General features: G+C 51.9%; 3 protein-coding genes across 3 annotated transcripts; 1 reads left to right on the top strand and 2 right to left on the bottom strand.

Moving 5' to 3' along the window:
• Positions 1–4,192: 4,192 nt before the first annotated feature.
• On the bottom strand, positions 4,193–12,616 carry TBCB (tubulin folding cofactor B). The gene is made up of 6 exons (XM_019979156.2): positions 12,413–12,616; positions 11,875–12,018; positions 8,441–8,537; positions 7,572–7,763; positions 4,622–4,694; positions 4,193–4,468 (listed from the first exon to the last, which is right to left on the bottom strand). Exons 1-6 carry the CDS (start codon positions 12,524–12,526, stop codon positions 4,354–4,356), a joined length of 735 nt encoding a protein of 244 aa, XP_019834715.2. The 5' UTR covers positions 12,527–12,616; the 3' UTR covers positions 4,193–4,353.
• A 425-nt stretch (positions 12,617–13,041) lies between these two features.
• Positions 13,042–14,441, top strand: POLR2I (RNA polymerase II subunit I). Its single transcript, XM_019979171.2, has 6 exons — positions 13,042–13,270; positions 13,354–13,408; positions 13,713–13,786; positions 13,873–13,947; positions 14,055–14,106; positions 14,341–14,441. Exons 1-6 carry the CDS (start codon positions 13,212–13,214, stop codon positions 14,401–14,403), a joined length of 378 nt encoding a protein of 125 aa, XP_019834730.1. The 5' UTR covers positions 13,042–13,211; the 3' UTR covers positions 14,404–14,441.
• Positions 13,947–17,703, bottom strand: OVOL3 (ovo like zinc finger 3). Its single transcript, XM_070772164.1, is given in 4 exon segments — positions 13,947–14,703; positions 15,194–15,395; positions 16,140–16,232; positions 16,235–17,703. Coding segments are annotated over 4 exon segments (642 nt in total). The 5' UTR covers positions 16,373–17,703; the 3' UTR covers positions 13,947–14,494.

The raw sequence follows: 17,703 nt of genomic DNA, 5'->3' as shown, positions 1-17,703 counted from the left end.
TTTGAATCTACCAGTTTGTAGAACACACAGGGATAGAGGACAGCAGCGGGTACAACCAGCCAAATCAGACTGAGGCAAATCACACAGGGAAACTGTTGTAGAGTAGAAGATTTAGAGGATTAATAGCCAAACACAGTGCCTGAACCCTATTTGGATTCTGATTTGAACAAGCCAACAGTAAAAAGTCATTTATGAAACAAACGGGGGCTTTGTTTCATATATAATAACGCTGACTGTATATTAAGTCATACTAAAGAATTACTGCAAGTTTGGTGTGAAGACCTCATAACATTTAGAGATACACTTAGAATACAGATATACATCTGGATGAGATGATATGTTGCCTCAAACGTGCTTTAAAATAATGATGGGAGAAATAGGAGGCCAGAAAAACTGAACACGATTGGCTATATGTGGACAATTATTGGCTCAGTTGGCAAAGAATCTGTCAGCTATGAAGGAGACCTGGGTTCGATCCCTGGGTGGGGAGGATCCCCTGGAGAAGGAAATATCAACCTACTCCAGTATTCTGGCCTGGAGAATCCTATGGACAGAGGAGCCACGCAGGTTACAGTCCATAGGATTGCAGAGTCAGACGTGACTGTACGACTTTCACTTTTCCCTTTTTTCATTGAAGCTGGGTGACAAGAAAAAGGGGGGAAACATATTTTTTTCTTTTAAGATGGGTGCGCCTTGACCCAGCTTGAGAGCTAATCGGGAGCCCGGAGAGTGACCGGCTGAGATGCAGGAAAGCGAGCAGGAGGTAAGAACACGCCGGCCACGAAGTCACTTCTGTTCTTTTAGTGCAGCCAGAAAGTGAGCTCTGGCGCCCCCGCCAGGACATTGGTTCTTAGTCTCTGATTAAACCTTGGCGGGTTCGGTAGGTCTCCTGCGTCTGCACTGCCCAGTCCTCCGCTAGGGAGCCAAATCCTTTCACCCCAAAATTCCCCGTGCCGCAGGAAGGGAGCAAGACCTTCGCTTCCAGACTTGCACAGGGTTAGACGCAGGGTATCGCTTGGTTATCTGGGAAACTCAGTTCGTGCGGCAGACTGCGAGACACCGCCCAGCGACAGCGAGCCTATGCATGCGTTGCTGCCCCCCGCGGCAACTGAGAGAGAGGTCATTGCCCGCATCTGGGACCGTGCAGAGGCTAGGGGTCCTGAGGCTTCAGGGACTTTTGGGAGACCGGTGCCAGCCTGGAAAACCCTTTAGGAGAGAGTGGCCCCAGACTTGGCCCAGAAAAGATGGGATGGGAAGAAGAAAACGAAGAAACTGGAGCCAGGACCCGTTATGAGGTTTAAATGAAGCCAGTATTGTAACTGTTGACCGTATACAGGCATTTTTATTCCTATGGCTTATACAGTACTTACCTGCGTGCCTGGCTCTGAATTTAAGTGCTTTAGATGTATTAGCTCATTTAATGCTCATAAAATCGTTTCGGGTGGTTACTATTATTGGCTCCAATTAATAGAAATGAGGCTGACACCCAGGAAGAAGGACTTGTTCAGTACCCTAGCTGGTGAGGGACAGAGCTGAGGTTTGAACCAAGGCTGTTTGGCTCTTTCTCATTAAGTTACACTACCTCTTAACCTATTGAATTGTCCCAAGTTTGTACTGGTACACAAATGAATTCAAGTGAGCCATTAGCATGTTGAGTTAGCCATTTATCACAGTTCCAGGAACCAGGGAAAAGGTTGCATTCACCCTAACTTTGTGTTTAGCACTGGGATCAAGTTTCTGGTCAGCATGAATCACCGAAAGGATTACTTCAGGCCCACAAAGCCTAGTCCTCTTTTGTTCATATGACTACTATTCAAATATCCTCCATCTCATCCCTTCCTTCATACCAGCACCACCTGGCAGATTTAGTGATTTTATTCTCCTTTCCCCTACGGTCAGTAAACTTTTTCATATGAAATATCACAATCAAAAAAATAAGAGAAAATACTTGGTAATTATATGTGTGTCTGCCTTCAACTCCCAGGCTCGTATGGTGTTCATGAGCCTGTAACCAGCATCAAGCCTGACGCTGTGGGGGTGGGGAGGACTCCAAAAATGTGCACAAAGAGTGCTAGACATCCACTGTCTTCCACCTGCATTTACCCGAGGATTAAGAGGAGGCTGGTGGGTGGTGCAGGTCAGGCATGGGCAGTTGCGGACTTAATGGGTCTGGTGGATCCCACAGCCCTTTCCCGCTGCTTCCCCTGAGACTGTGGATCTAGTGACCCTGTAAAGGGTGGTCATGCTAGAGCCACCAACATTCACAGTCGGTTTTCATAGTTAGTAGCTGGGAGGGAGCTGCTCAGCCCAGGAGTATGTTCCAAAGCTCACTCTGCATCGGAGTGGCTGCATGACTGACAAGTTCTCACCCATAGAAGCAGAAATGGAACACATAGAAAAGAAAACGGTGAAATGTCCCCTATTTGCCACCTGGAAGCTGGTAATTCCAAACACAAGAAAATGATGGAGCCCCAATATGGAGTCTGGGTGTGTCAATCATGGAGACTGCTGCCAATTAACCAGAACCTCTGCACTGGAGTGTGTGTGTAGGGGGATATTGGTTACAGCAGCTGGTACTTCCTTAACACATTGACCACTGTCCCCCTTCCTTTCTGGCCCCCCTTAAAGCTTAAGCACCAGGTTATTCTATAAAATGTGTCTCCCCAATCCCTAACTGTGGTTGACTTTCACACAGACGTGTTGGTCACACAGTCATGTCCAACTCTTTGCAACCCCGTGGACTGTAGCCCACCAGGCTCCTCTGTCCATGGAATTCTCCAGGCAAGAATGCTGGAGTGGGTTGCCATTCCCTTCTCCAGGGGACCTTCCCAACCCAGTGATTAAGCCCAGGTCTCCTGTATTGCAGGCAGATTCTTTATCGTCTGAGTCACCAGGGAAGCCCATAGCAAGTGTTTCGTATTTAGAAATCACCAGCATGATCCCTTCCATTGTCCTCTGATGGGGACAGCTTCTTCCATGCTAACAGCTGGAAGCCATTAAAGCACACCCTGGAAGTTTGTGCTGAGATCTTCCACTGCAGTTGGACAGATCCTCATATTCACTGATGCTGTGACCTGTGCTTGGAGCTCAAAGGTGATTTTGGGTGATCAGTGTGTCCAGGAAAGCATGTAATCTTCCTGTCCCTGTTCTTTAGCCTCATCACATGGAGGTGCATAGTGGGCCTGATTTTAAAGTGAGCCTCAGGTCCTCAAATGCCAACCCATTAGCTAATTCTGCTGAACTCTGGCTGAAGTTTGATTGGTAGTTTTTGAGAATTTGAGGACACCCCCCAATGCTCCTTGCTCTGACAACTCCCTCATGTGGAAGGGACCTAAGCCTTGGGGTCCTTTTCTAAAGTAACCAGTTAGGGAACCTCCCTGGTGGTTCAGTGGGTAAGACTCCTCGATTTGAATGCAGGGGGCCCACGGTCAGGGAACTAGATCCTGCATGCTGCAGCTAAGAGTCTGTATACTGCAATGAAGATCCTGGGAGCTGCAACTAAGACCCAGTGCAGCCAAAACAAATAAAAATAAAAAACAGCCAGTTTTGTTTTATAGACGACTTCACTGATTCGCATGTGTGTGCGCGTGTGTGTAGGTGTATGTCTACCCATCAACTGTGTGTGATGTCAGTCTCTGAGTGTATCCTGTGTGCTTCACTCTCCTATGTGGAGGAGAGAATCTTTGTGCACTGACTGTGTTTCTCTACCTATGATCTGTAGTGTCTGTGTTCTCCAGAAGTCAGTCCAGGTGTGTGAATGTTCTGAGTATCTGAGTGAGTCTGTGTACCCTACAGTAGGCATTGGAGAATGGATCTATCAGGTTGTAGGTACATGTGAGCACCTTCCCCCAGGACCCCTTCAGCTCCTAAGCATTTCAACCTCATTCTGCTTACTGTGGTTGCTCCTACCACTGCCAACTTCTTCTCCAGAAGTTATAATTAACTGCGACAATTAAGTAGAAATCTCTCAAATATTATAGTCAGGAATCCCTTCAAGGAGCTAATGAGGGATTACTGCACGTGCACACAGAAACAGGGTGGATCAGGCTTTCTAGAATGCATGAGCTGCATGCACTTGTCACATACCTAAAGCCTCACCGTGCCCAACTTGGATTTTGCCTAGCCTCCTGCTTCACCCTCACCCATCCAGCTGTCCACAGCCCCTCCTAAAATCACTGAGTCCTCCAAACACTTCCCAGGTTTTCGGCAAATTTAATACATGTGTCTCAAAAGTCAATGGCGAGGGTAGTCAATAAAATAAAAACAGGCTCAAGGGGAGAGGGCCACGGGCACACAGGGAAGGGCAATGAGTAGGCGAGCTGGCTGCAGCAGGGGGCTGCCCTTCCTTGGCCATCACATCTCATCCAAACCGTAGTCCTCTTCCGGGAAGTCCCCCACTGTCACGACCGATGGCTTGACGAAGGCGCCGTACTTGGCCTGGCATTCAAAGTAGCGTTTTCCATTCACGCTGCAGGACATGATGGGGGAGGCAGTGTCAGAGGGCTCGCACTCCAGATGCTAGCGTGGGCGGGCTCCCCCAGTAGTACACACATGCACTTACACATAAACGCACACGTGTGTGCACAGGCACACACACAGACACTAGAGTGAGGATCTTTACCTGCCATCATTTTTCCCTAGTGGTTCATCATAGCGGATGCCAATCCAGTAGCCAGGTTTGAAATCTGTCAGTCCTGCCCAGGGGAGAAATCCCTGTGAAGCCCCTCTTCGCAGCTCACCCCAGATTTGTGCCTGCCCACTGACTGTAAAGCCTGTCCAGGCAAAAACCACTCCTTGCTACCACCCAGGACAACCACCATCTCCAGCCCACTTGAATACGGTAGTCCCTTCACTGGTCTCCCTGTTCCCACCTCTGACCCCTTATTCACTCAACAGCCCCAGTCATAGGGGGCTTTGTAAAAATCAAAGAGAAGCAGCACCACTGGGGTTCTCAGTCCCTCAGTCATGTCTGACTCTTTGCAACCCTATGAACTGTAGCCCGCCAGGCTCCTCTGTCCATGGGATTATCCTGACTTTGCCCCAAATTCCTCAAAGGCTGCCTATCCCACTCAGCATAAAATCCACAATGTTTATGGCCAAATGATTTCTGACAAGGGAGCCAAGACAGTTTAATGAGGAAGGAATAGACTTTCCATCAAATCGTATTGGGGAGACTAGATATCCATATGTAAGAGAATGAAATTAGACTTCCACCTCAGACCATACACAAAAATTAATTCAAAATGGGTCAAAGACCTAAATGTAAGTTATAACACTAGAAACCCTTAGAGGAAAATACAGGAATAACTCTTTGTGGCCTTGTCTAAGGCACTGGTTCCTTAGATATAATACCCTACACACAAGCCAAAAATTAAAAAAAAAAAAAAATTGGAGTTCATAAAATTAAAAATGTTTGTGCTTCAAAAGTCACTATCAAGAAAGTAAAAAGGGACTTCCCTGGTGGCCCAGTGGTTAAGAATCCACCTTGCAATGCAGAGACACAGCTTTAATCCCTGGTCAGGGGACTTAGATCCCACATGTTGCAGAGCAACTGAGCCTGCACACTGCAACTACAGAAGGCTGTGCACCACACCAGAGAGCTCGTGCACAGCGAGAGATCCTGCATGCCGCAACTAAGACCTCATGCAGCCAAATAAATAAATACTAAACAACAACAACCAACCCACCTACAGAATGGGAGATATATATTTGTAAATCATAAATCTGATATGGGAACTGTACCTAATGTATACAAACAACAACTTGTTATGGGCTTGATTGTGTTCCCCCAAGTTTAAATGTTGAAGCCCTAATCCCTTGTAGTTCAGAATGTGAACTACATTGTGTTGGAGACAGGGCCTTTAAAGAGACAATTAAGTTAAAAGGAGGCCATTATGGTGGGATCTAATCCAGGCTGACTGACATCCTCATCAAGATTATCTGGACAAAGACTCCAGGGAGTGCCTACACACAGAGGAAAGAGCATGTGAGGACAAAGAGAGGAGAGGGCCGTCTATAAACCAGAGAGAGAGGCCTAAGGAGAAATCAAACCTGCTAAGGCATTAATCTAAGACTTCCCGCTTCCAGAACTGTGAAAAACAAATTTCTGTTGTTTAAGCCACGCAGGGTGTGTGGTACTTGATATGGTAGCCCTAATATACCACTCAAAAACCAAAAAGACAACCAACCCAACTAAAAAATGGGCAAAAGAGCCGAATAATCTGTCTCTCTAAAGAAGACATACACAAGGCATTAAGCACCTGAAAAGAGGCTCAATATCATTAGCCACGCAGAAATGCAAATCAAAACCATAATGCTGGCACTTCTCTGGTGGTCCAGAGGCTAAGTCTCCACACACCCAATGCAGTGGGCTCAGGTTCGATTCCTGGTCAGGGAACTAGATCCCACATGCTTCATGGGGGTCTTCCCACTGAGACCTGCCACAGACGAATATTAAAAAAACACAACACTGCCACATGCTACAACATGGATGATCCTTGAAATTATGCTTCTAGTAAAAGAAGCCAGTCACAAAAGACCACATATGATTCCATTTGTATGAAACTTCCAGAAAAGGCAAATTTTTAGAGACAGAACATGGATTAGTGGTCACCAATGTGGACTAGAGGAGCTGGGGTTTCCTAAGTGGGGAATAGCTGCTAATGGTTATAGCATTTCTTTTGGGGGTGATGAAAATGTAAAACTGACTGTGGTGTGGTTGCACAATTCCATGAATACACTATAATGAATGGTATGCTTTTTTCATTTTTATTTTCTTTTAGCCATGCTGCTTGGTTTGTGTGACCTTAGTTCTCTGATCAGGGAGTGAACCTGTGTCCCCTGTAGAAGTCCTAAACACTGGACTGCCAAGGGATTCCTGAATGGTACTCTGAGTGAACTTTATATGGTGTATACATTATAGTTCAATAAAGCTGTTATAAAAACAAACAACCGACACTGCTCTCTCCTGTCCCTGAGGCCTAGCACAGTCCAGCCTTGCCCGTGCCCCAGGCCTCACCTCTCATCTTTCCTCTCTCACTCCCCACGAGCCACGCTGACTTCCTTTCTCTGCCTCAAACAAGTCAAGCTTGATCCTGCTCAGACCAAGCCCTTTCATGGCCTTTGCACTCACTACTCCCTCGGCTCCCTCTTCCCCCCTTTCCACCTTCACTCATCCCTTTCCTTCAGATAGCCCTTCCCTCAGGAAGCCTTCCTGGGTTACTCTCAAGGGTCTGGTACTTCCTCGCAGCTCACACAGCCTCCTCAGTTTCCCTCATCTCTGCTCTGATCACTTCAGCCTGAGCTTCCCCCATCACAGCCCTAATAATTCTGCTTGTTTCCCCATCTCAGCTCTGATCACTGCACCCCAGGGTTTCACCTTAGAACTGACCCCTCTGGCCTCTGCTTCCTCTGTCACATGGCCTCTGCTTCCCACTTCCCTGCTGAGAACATACTAGGCTGTCAGTCACACCTGGCACCATCTCCCCTCCTGGACTGAGATCTCTTTGAAGGCTAAGTCCCCCACACTGCCCACTGCAGGGCAGGGCAGGGGGCCTCTGTGGGCCACGTACCTACATACATGACGGTGCCCCTGCGAGGGGGCTGCCCAGGTGTCCGCACCTCACAGCGGCTGCCCACAGGGATGGTGCTGGCCTGGGCCTCCTCCTCGATAAGGCGCTGGGAGTTCTCGGCCTCTTGCTGGGCCCGCTCTTCTTCATTGAATCGACCTAGCTTGTTGCGCTTCAGGAAGGAGCGGATTGAGTCTGTGGGTGGAGTGGGTGGGGGGGGTCAGACATGAGAGACCTGGGAGACCTCTGGCCTGAGGACATAACCTGCCATCCCCACGGGGCCAACATCCAGAGACAAACTCTCCCGTTCTGGGTGTTGAAGGGCTGTCATCAAGTCCCCCCAGGTCTCCCACCAGAGCCGACCTCTCCACAGAACCCCTGGGCTTCCCCATAATCCTGAAAATAAACAGAAGGTGCTTGCCTGCAGCCTCTCACGTTACCCCATCTTCCCTGGCCCTTCAACTTCACACTTAACTCCATCCGACCCCTGAAACCTTCCTCATCCCTCCCCCCACACTCTGATCTGTCGCCGCACTGGGCTCCACGTTGTTCTGTCCGGTCCACATAATCTACCATGCTCTGCCCTCCACACTGTGCCCTGACCAGGCCTCACACCCTGAGCCTTTCCCATGGCCCTGTTTGTTTGCCCACATGCCCCACACCTCCCAGCCTCCATCCATATCTCATGCCTGTGCACCCAGACTGCTCTCCCATGACCCATCTGTCCCCATGCCAGCCTTACCCCACCCCATACAGCGCCAACTTGCCCTCAGTGTCCCTGTCTATCCTGTGTGCCCCTGCACACACCTCTGCTTGTCCCCACACTTCCTCTAGCCCCCCCAGGCCCCCATCCATCGCTGGGCATCCCTTACCTTGCCTCTGTTCATAGGCTTCTTGTGAGATCTCATATTTCTCCACCTTGGATATGTCCTCATACTCCCCAAGGCGGGCACCGCTGTGGTCAATGACCTGGAATGAGGTGAGGGAGGTCAGTGGGGATCAGGGTGTGGGCACAGAGACCTAGGATGCTGCGGGGGTGAGTGCGGCTGCACATTCTGCAGATTTAAGTCTCTCCTGCCTCCGAAAAACCACATTTCCCTACCTTCACCTTTATGCCAGCCTTCTGTCCTCCCTGGAGCCCAGCCAAAGGGCTCTACAGCAGGTGTCTACAATAGGTGTCTCACCCTCCGCACTCCATCTTGAGGCCCTGGAGGCTGCATCTGCCTCCCATCTACCCCATACGCCAGCATCCACATGATGGATGGCCCTAGGCCACTGGAACCCAAGGGCAGAGCTCAGGCCTTGCTCACCCTCTGGGCAGCATGTCTGTCTTCTCCGGACCCTGGGACCCTTCTACACTGACCCCAGCTTCCATGTCTTGGAGCATCTCTTCCTGTACCGTCCCTAATATCCACTCACTTGTTCCTCCAGGGTGCCCTGCTGGGCCCTGTGCTGGGTACTAGTGCTAAGTTGCTTCAGCTGTGTCCAACTCTTTGTGATCCCATGGACTGTGGCCTGCCAGGCTCCTCTGTCCATGGGACTTTCCAGGCAAGAATACTGGAGTGGTTGCCATGCCCTCCTCCAGAGGATCTTCCTGACCCAGAGATTGAACCCATGCCTCTTATGTCTCCTCAATGGCAGGCAGGATCTTTACCACTAGCATCACCTGAGAAGCCTGTGCTGGGTACTAGGGCCACAGTGCAAAATCAGATCAATCCCTGCCCTCAAGAAGTGACCATTCTGTTGGGAGGCCAACTGGAAACAAATGCACAAAGATGTGTATTAAACACCAGACAACGACAAGGTTCTATGCAGACAAATACAACTTGAAGAGGCTTCTGACAGGAAGGGGTATCTGAGACAAGGCCAGGAGGAACAACGGGCACAAAGCCCCAGCTGTATAAATGTCTTCAGCTCCTTTGAGGAACAGCAGGGTCAGCGAGGTAGGAGTGGAATGAGCCACAGGGAAAGTGGGAGACACAAAAGACAATTGAGGATTTTGGCTTTTACCCACAACGAGAGGCAGCTATGGAAGCGCTCCACTAGGAGGGCTCTGATCTGACTCGCGGGCTCACAGGCTCCCTCAGCTGAGCGTGGGAAGCAGATGGAGACGCACCGGGATGGGGGCAGGGAGAGGCTATGTGATGGCCCTGCGGAGGGGTGGGGTGGGGGCGGTGTGTGGAAGGGAAGGATGGAAGTGGGGCCAGTATGGGGGTACTGGGGAGCAGAGTTTAGATTCTGGATAGATTTTGTGGGTGGAGCCAACAGGGGCTGCAGAGAGATTAGATATGGATGTGGGAGAAAGACAGAGGTCAGGAACACCCTAAAATGTTCGGCTGGAGTCGCTCGGCAAAATAGAAACGGCCCTTATCTCTGGCCAAGGATCACTAAGAATGTCTATTTTCTACATTAGGGATTTTTGTAAGTTTGAGATTGCTGTTGTTCACTGTTATAAGAAATAGGGGTGATATTTAGAAACAGAAAAAGAATTTTAGAAAAAATACAGGGGAGGCAGGTGGGAGGGGGATTCAGGATAAGGGGGACGCACGTATACCTGTGGCTTATTCATGCTAATGTATGGCAAAAACCATCACAATATTGTAAAGTAATTATTCTCCAATTAAAATAAATTAACCAATTAAAAAAATGCAAATTCTCCAGAGGCTCCACCTTTAGGAAACTTTCCTTGTGTGGCCACGTCAGTCAGCAGCTGGCCTGTACCTGAATCCATGTGTAAAACCCTCCTGTTGGAGATGCCACGGCCCTGCGTGATCCACCCAGCATCCCTAGGGTGAGACTGCCTAGGTCAGCCCAGTCCGTTCTAGGGGCTGTGAGTTCTAGTTCACAGTTCTAGGACTGTGAGCCCAACACTATGGTCCAGGACCCATCACTTCAACTGGGTCCTGGACCCAACTATGGAAGCAGCCTCCTCCTTGGTCTCCCTACTTTTCTGTCCTCCAGTCATTTCCCCATAGGCAGTCAGAGGACACCTGTTAACATCTGACTCACACCAGGACCCTCCCCTGGCTGCCACTTCCCTCCACAACAGAAGAGGTCACTCTTCGGCCCCCATACCTACTCTGCTCCCTCCCACCTCAGAGTGCACATGCTGTGCCCTCCTCCTGGAGCATACTTTTCCCTTCTTTAGTTAATTCTTCCTATTCTTCAGGTCTCTGCTCAGTCAGCACCTCCTCCAGGAAGTCCTCCTGGATCTTGCTGATGGGTCAGGCTCCACAGTATATGATCTTCCAGCTCTGTGATGTCCTCCTGTATGGCCCTCATCTCACTAACCCTTCCCATTTGTTTCTGTAAATGTTTAGCTAACAACTACCTCACATACTGGACAAAACTAAAACAGAGACGTTCTCAGACTTGATTCATGGCTATACCCCTGGCACATCATGTATGCTCAATGAATAGTTATAAATAAATGAAAGAGGTAATCTACCCATGTTCCTCCTTAGGAAAGTCAATTCCATCCTGAAGCTAAGTTTTCTCTTCTGCAAAATAGTGTTAATTATACCATTTTCTAAGTCTTATTTTCTGGATTCAATTCATCATTCAACAGTGAATCACTGAGCATCCTCTGTGTGCCAGGCTCTGTTCCAGGTACTGAAGAAAACTCCACAGTATGTCACAGGGTGATTAGTAAGAAGGAAAATCAAATCAAGTGGGAAAGGCAGGAGGTTTAAATTTTATACTGAAGGCCATGAAGCCCTCACACCCAGTGACATTTATGTAAAGACTGGAAGGAAGAAGCAAGCCGTGGAGGCATAGAAAAAACAACCATTCAGGCACAGGGACTAGCATCTGCAAAGCTCACCCAGGATGCTGGCTCGTCTGAGTTTTTGTGGGGGACACCGAGAACAGAGAGGATGATGTGAGTTGATGCATGCAGAGGTCCTCTGTGTTCTGGCTTCTGACACATGAGCCTCTTCGCTCACCCTGACCCATCTGACCCTCTGTTCTCTCTGCCTGGCATGTCCCTCCCACCTCTATTCTTAGGAGGCCCTTTCCTCATCCTTCAGATTTCAACTCAGGCAACCCGCCTTTCAAGAATCCCCTTCATATACCCCTGGGTGAGGTCAAGCACCTCTGCTGGATGCCTCCAGTCCCCTAGGCTTTTCTCAGCCCAGTCCAGATCGCTGAGTGCCAATAACTGGGGATGGGTCTGTCTCTCTCCCTGCTGGACTGGGAACTTCATGAGGTTAGAGGCTATCTTGGTTATCACATAGTGCAAAGCACTGCAAACATCTGTTGAATAAATATGAACGGAAGGGAGGGATCCTAGGTAGGGAGGCCTCACATGGATGCGACAGCCGTCGTCTACGGGGTAGGAGCCCAGCAGCGCATCATCCTGATCCAGCTTGCAGCAGAACTTGTCGTCAGGTCCATACAGCTCCAATTCCATGCAAGAAGCAGGGCTGCCCACAACAAGCTGTAGTTTACACTGTGAGGATACAAGATGGGGGAGGCGGGGATGAGGTGGAAGGCTGTCAGTGGCCCCACCCTCTACCCTGAGGCTCCGTCCTTTGTATCAATAACCACCATCCCGTCCCGGTTCCTCCAAGAGACCTACCCTTTGGGACCCACTAGGTATTCCTAGCCCCACCCCGTTCGGGCCTGCCCTCAACTCCCTGCAACCTCTGATTTTCCCTGGCCCCGCACCCATTCTCTGGAACCTAAGGTTCCACCTGGCCCCGCCCCGCTGAGGTCTCGTTCCCAACCTCTGCAACCTGGGTTCATTTCTGGCCCCTTTTCTGCGTTGTGGAAGACCCTCCATTTCTTCTTGGTCCCGCCCCCTCAACGCCCCGCCTCTCCGGACCCCGCCCCCATGACCACACCTTGAACTCAGCTACGGTGAGGCTGCGACTGTACCGCTTCTGGGAGCGAAAGCTGTTGAGAGAGCTGCTGATGAACACGTTCACTGTGGGCGCCGACAACCCCGTCACCTCCATCTCGCCGCGCCCTGTGGCGGCCCGCAGCCCGGACAGCCGCCTCACACCGGCTCCGCAGCCGCCACCGCTTCTGGGATATCAGCCCCGCCCCTGCTCTCGGACCTGGCGAATCCACGCCCTCCCGTCAGGGGAGTCCGCCAATCGCCGCGTCTATTCGCCGTCGGCAGGAAGAGGGTTCTCGGGTAGGCTTGGGTAGGCCCAGCCAATCCTGAAAGGCCTTCCACGGCCTTTCTCAGGGTGCAGTTCCTCCAATAGCGGCACGGGAAACGGCCTGGCGGGCGAAGGCTGAAGCCGAGAGGAAGAACTGGCAAAAGCTAGCCCAGTCCGCGAAGGGTAAACTCGCGCATGTGCACCGGCCTTCAGCCTGCAAAGAGCTGGGGCGTCTTCATTAATGCTTAGTTCTTTGCGCGTTACGTGACGCATCGTTTTGCTGGCTCTCGTACTACACTATTGTGTGAACTAGGGAAGCACGGCCCAGAAGTTGGAAGCAATTATTCTAGGGTATCAAGAGACTGAAGCAAGTAATTAATCAAACCTCAGGACAGACAGGCGAGCACAAAGCCGTTGGGCACCAGCACACGTGCCCAGCTCCGCTCTTAGTTTGGCGAAGCTAGGAATTCTGACCCTTCCTGCGACCTGTCGCACGGCGGAGCAAGCGCGGAAGTTGGACAGGCAGTGAGTCGCTATGGAACCCGACGGGACCTACGAGCCAGGCTTCGTGGGTATTCGATTCTGCCAGGAATGGTGAGGCCCGGCCAGCACTGTGGAAGGGCAGCAAGTAATGGCCTCAATACTGACCTCTGATTTCCCTCTTCCCCTCTTCACAGTAACAACATGCTTTACCCCAAGGAGGACAAGGAGAACCGCATTCTGCTCTACGCGGTGAGCGCCGCCCGCAGGGTATTCCGGGACCGGCCCCCTGGTACCCAACGTGGCCCCGCCGTACTCCCGGTGCCGCCCCGACCCCTCCTGGTCTAAACGCCAGACTGTCCCCCAAATGAACTTCCCCCAAATGAACTAGACTTTGTCTTTGCCATCCTGGAGGTGATCCTCGGTTACACCCCATGATCCCAGTTCCGAGACTCCGTGCCCTAGTCATACCCTCCGGGAAAGACCCTGCCCTTCCTTCCACTCCCTTCGGGTATCACCCCTTGACCCGCTTCCCGCCGCACACTCCCTCTCGCAGTGCCGGAACTGTGATTACCAGCAGGAAGCCGACAACAGCTGCATCTACGTCAACAAAATCACGCACGAAGTGGAGTGAGTGGCACGACCGGAGTTCGGGGACGGGGTTGTTGGCTTGGGAGGCCGGACCAAGCATACTTATTCACCCTCTATTCCCTTAGCGAGCTGACCCAGATCATCGCTGACGTGTCCCAGGACCCCACGTTGCCGCGAACCGAAGACCACCCGTGCCAAAAGTGAGTGCGCAGCTGGTATTGGGGAGGGGAGCTGGCTGGCTTATCCTCACCAAACCGAGAAGCGGGGAGGGGAGGGTATGGCAGGCTCCGAGTGACTGTCTCCTCAGGTGCGGCCACAAGGAGGCGGTGTTCTTCCAGTCACACAGTGCTCGGGCCGAGGTGAGTGGCGCGAGCAAAACTTTCTGGGTGATCTTGGTCTGGTCCTTCCCGGGGAGTGGGGATACCTATACTGGGGAAGACCCTGCCCTTCCAGGTATCCTGAGATGGACCTTTAGCAGTGAGGAAAGCCCTCTATTGTCTGTTCTTTTGGGATGAGGCTTCTCTGAATGGAGGTTGCTTGTTGTACCCTGCTGTGAGTCGAGAGCCTTCCTAACCATGTATCTTTTCTGCCAGGATGCCATGCGCTTGTACTACGTGTGCACGGCCCCGCATTGCGGCCATCGTTGGACCGAGTGACCCTCTCTCCCTTGTGTAATAAATGCTGTGTTCTGTGAGTGCCTTTTCTTTGTTTATTTCCGTCTCATGGGTTGGACGCCGGGTACACAGTCTAGGCAGCACGGTGGAGAGCGCGGTGCCGCGCGAAAGCGTCGGGCTGCGAGCTGGTGAAGCCGCAGTCCTCGCACACGTGCAGCTTTTCACGGCGCTCGCGGTAAGCGTAGCTGGCCGGCTGCCCGTGCACCTTGGCGAGGTGTGCTTCAAGTGAGCACCGCTGCGTAAATGCTTTTCCACAAGCTCCGCAGCGGAATGGCCGGATCCCTGTGCAGGTGGGCCAGAGGGAGGGCAATGATCCCCATACCAGAGCCTCCCCACCCTCCCCTCCGTGAGCACCCCCCCCCCCACACACACACACATTCTTGCTCCAAATTCGCCAGACCTTGGCCTGCATCCCATCATCTGCTCCCTCTCCGCCCAGTGCAAACATGGACCAGACACCTGTGTCCCCACCCTCCTCATTATGATGTTCCCTTTTGCACCCTGCAGTCTGGGACCTGAATCCTGTAACCAGTTATCTGTTTTCTCCCCATATCCCTCAGCAGGCCCCCAACTTGGCACTGCCTGACAACCCCTGGCCGGGAGCTGAGGTGCGTGGTGTTCCTAGCCCGCTGAGGCCTGAGTCCTGCCCCACAAACACAAGCACCACTTGTGCACAGAACTCAGGTGCTTGGAGTCTCTGAGTCCCCTGCACCTCCCTCCATTTCCTCCCATCTCCCACCAGAAGCCCCTCCCAGTCCCTGCCATGGCTCACCTGTGTGTGTCCTCATGTGGCGCTTGAGGTCGAAGGCATCATGGAAGCCCTTGCCACAGCAGTGGCATACGTGGCGGCGAGCAGGGCTGTGGCACTTGAGGTGCCGGGTTAGCATGCGCTGCAATGGGAAGGTCTTGGGGCACAGCGGGCAGCCAAGGGTCCTGGGGCTACTAGGGGTGGCAGTCAGAGTGCCCTGGGAGGGCTGTGGGAGGGACAGGGGGGTTAGGACCCCAACTCCCCTCCACTGGATGGAATGAAGTGCCTAGAACCGGGAACCACGGAGGTCTGGTAAGGCCGGAGACTGCAGTTTGTGTGAGCAAACGCCACCCACAAAGCCTTTCCTGGTCACCTGGTCCCCATCACCCTTACTTTGTTTTATATTTTTCCATAGTACATACCATTTTCCAATGTATTTTTTCCCCTAATTTTATTATCTATACCAGCAACCCCCACCAGATGATAAGCTTCAGGAAGGAATGAGTTTTTGTCTTACTCTTAAACATCCATAGCCTAGAACAGTCCTGTTCTAGTAAAAATTGAAATAAAACTCCAGCACATTCACATCCCGCCTAGGGCTTTCCTTCTTCCAGGGTACTCACAGCTGAGTATCTCTTCTGAGAGGCCCCAAGCTCCTCCTCCACCCCCGCATCCTGCTCCTGTCACCTTGTCCGACTCTCTGACATAGATCACCATCCATTTATGGGCCTGAATCTGTTCTTCTGCCCCACTGGGCACAGAATCCCTGGAGACACAGTGCTTAGGGGAAGGCCTAACAATGAGCCCACTACTCAGAAAGGAAAGGCATTCCCAGCAGAGAGGGCAGTGGGTGGGGTAGGTCCTGAGGCTGGAGGCATCTGTGGGATTAAGAGGCAGTCAGGGTCTCTCGAGGCTGAGAGCGGGCAGAGGTGAAACTAAGCAGGGTCTTGGGCGCCTGCCGCAGACTCACCGCTGCCCAAGAGTCCCCGAGGCCGGAAGTCCGGTGTGCCGGCGGCCCCCCCAGGTTGCTGCAGTCTGAGTAGAGAAACCAGGTGGTCATGCTTTATGTCTCCCCTGCCCCTCACCTCCAGGCCCAGAGAGGGGCCCACCTGGGACATAGGCGTCTCCCCGGAGCTGGTCAGGCAGGTGGTCCCAGTTGGGTGGCTGTGGACGCCGACTCCTGACCAGAAAGGCACGGGGCATCACCTCTGGGAATAGGGCGACAGCTCCACACACGCGGCTGCTTCCTCCACCTGCTGTCAGACCTCAGGTCCAGGATGACTCTCCCAGGTGGGAAGGGAGGGGGAAGCCCCCAAGAAGCCTTGTTCTCTCCATGCAAATTTCCTGACAGGCCCTGGGGGCAGACTTAGCCAGCTCTGGTTACCTCTGCCTTGGGTCCTGCCACTCCTCCCGCTTCTCCTCTGCCAGGTTTCCCAGCGCACTCTCCAGCCTCCAGGGGAAGACAAGCCCTAAGTCCTCTGAGGAGGTGCAGCAGGACAAGATGGAACCTAGGTGGCTCTTGGGGCGTGGGGAGAGGAAACAGAGAACCCAGTGAGGCTGAGTGTCTTTCCATAGTACCAGCAGGGCCCAGAACCAGAGGGTCTGTTTGCCAAGCAAATTAGTCACTACCGGACATCCACCAGCCTCTTGGTTATTCAAATCACAGCAGCTGTATGAGGAATCAGGGGAGGGGGTGACTGTGATTGCTCCAGAGGATGGAGGGACAGCAGGGTCTACTTAGTAAGATCAAAGTGAGAGTCCACACTGAGCATCTTCAAGAAGAATCTCTACTTTTCTGATCCTCAGAGGATAAGAGCTGATGGTCGGCCAGAAGCACTGTTCAAGTGTAGGGAACATTACAATACTGGTTTATTCATCGTCCAGGGGCTTCCCAGGTGGTGCTAGTTGTAAGCAACCTGCCTGCCAATTCAGGAGACACAGGAGACTTGGGTTCATTTCTTGAGTCAGGAAGATACGCTGGAGAAGGAAATGGCAACACACTCCAATATTCTTGCCTGGAGAATCCCATGGACAGAGGAGCCTGGTAGGCTTACAGTTCATGGGGTCGCAAAGAGTTGGACATGACTGAGCGACTGAATGCGCACCTGCGTGTGCACACACACACACACACACACACACACACACTAGTCCAGCTCCTAATAATTGGGACACCACTCCCCCACCCTCCTACGGTTCAGGAACTAAAGGAGGGGTCACGTGACACAGCCAGAGGCTCCCAGGACCCTAACCCCAGCACTCTGGCCAGGCTCTGTTCTAGATTGGTCATTGGTTTCTTAGCCAGGGGTTAAGGATTTTGAATATTCCCCTGCAGTTAACTTCCTGCAGTTAACTTTTTTTTCACTTATTCACCTACATTTTCCTGAGATCCAACAACAGGCCAGGCCTACCTTAGCACTGAAAATGAAGACATAACCTAGTCCATGGGGGAGATACCCAGAATGACCAAGGCTATGGAGCACAGGCAGAGGGACCCAGCTTCAGTGGGGAAAAGCCAGGGGGCTCAAGGGACCCAG

The sequence above is a fragment of the Bos indicus genome, chromosome 18 (genome assembly GCF_029378745.1).
Source record: "Bos indicus isolate NIAB-ARS_2022 breed Sahiwal x Tharparkar chromosome 18, NIAB-ARS_B.indTharparkar_mat_pri_1.0, whole genome shotgun sequence".
In the NCBI taxonomy this organism is placed as follows: domain Eukaryota; kingdom Metazoa; phylum Chordata; class Mammalia; order Artiodactyla; family Bovidae; genus Bos; species Bos indicus.
Note: the sequence above shows the minus strand (reverse complement) of the source record. Positions and strands in the feature narration are given on the sequence as shown.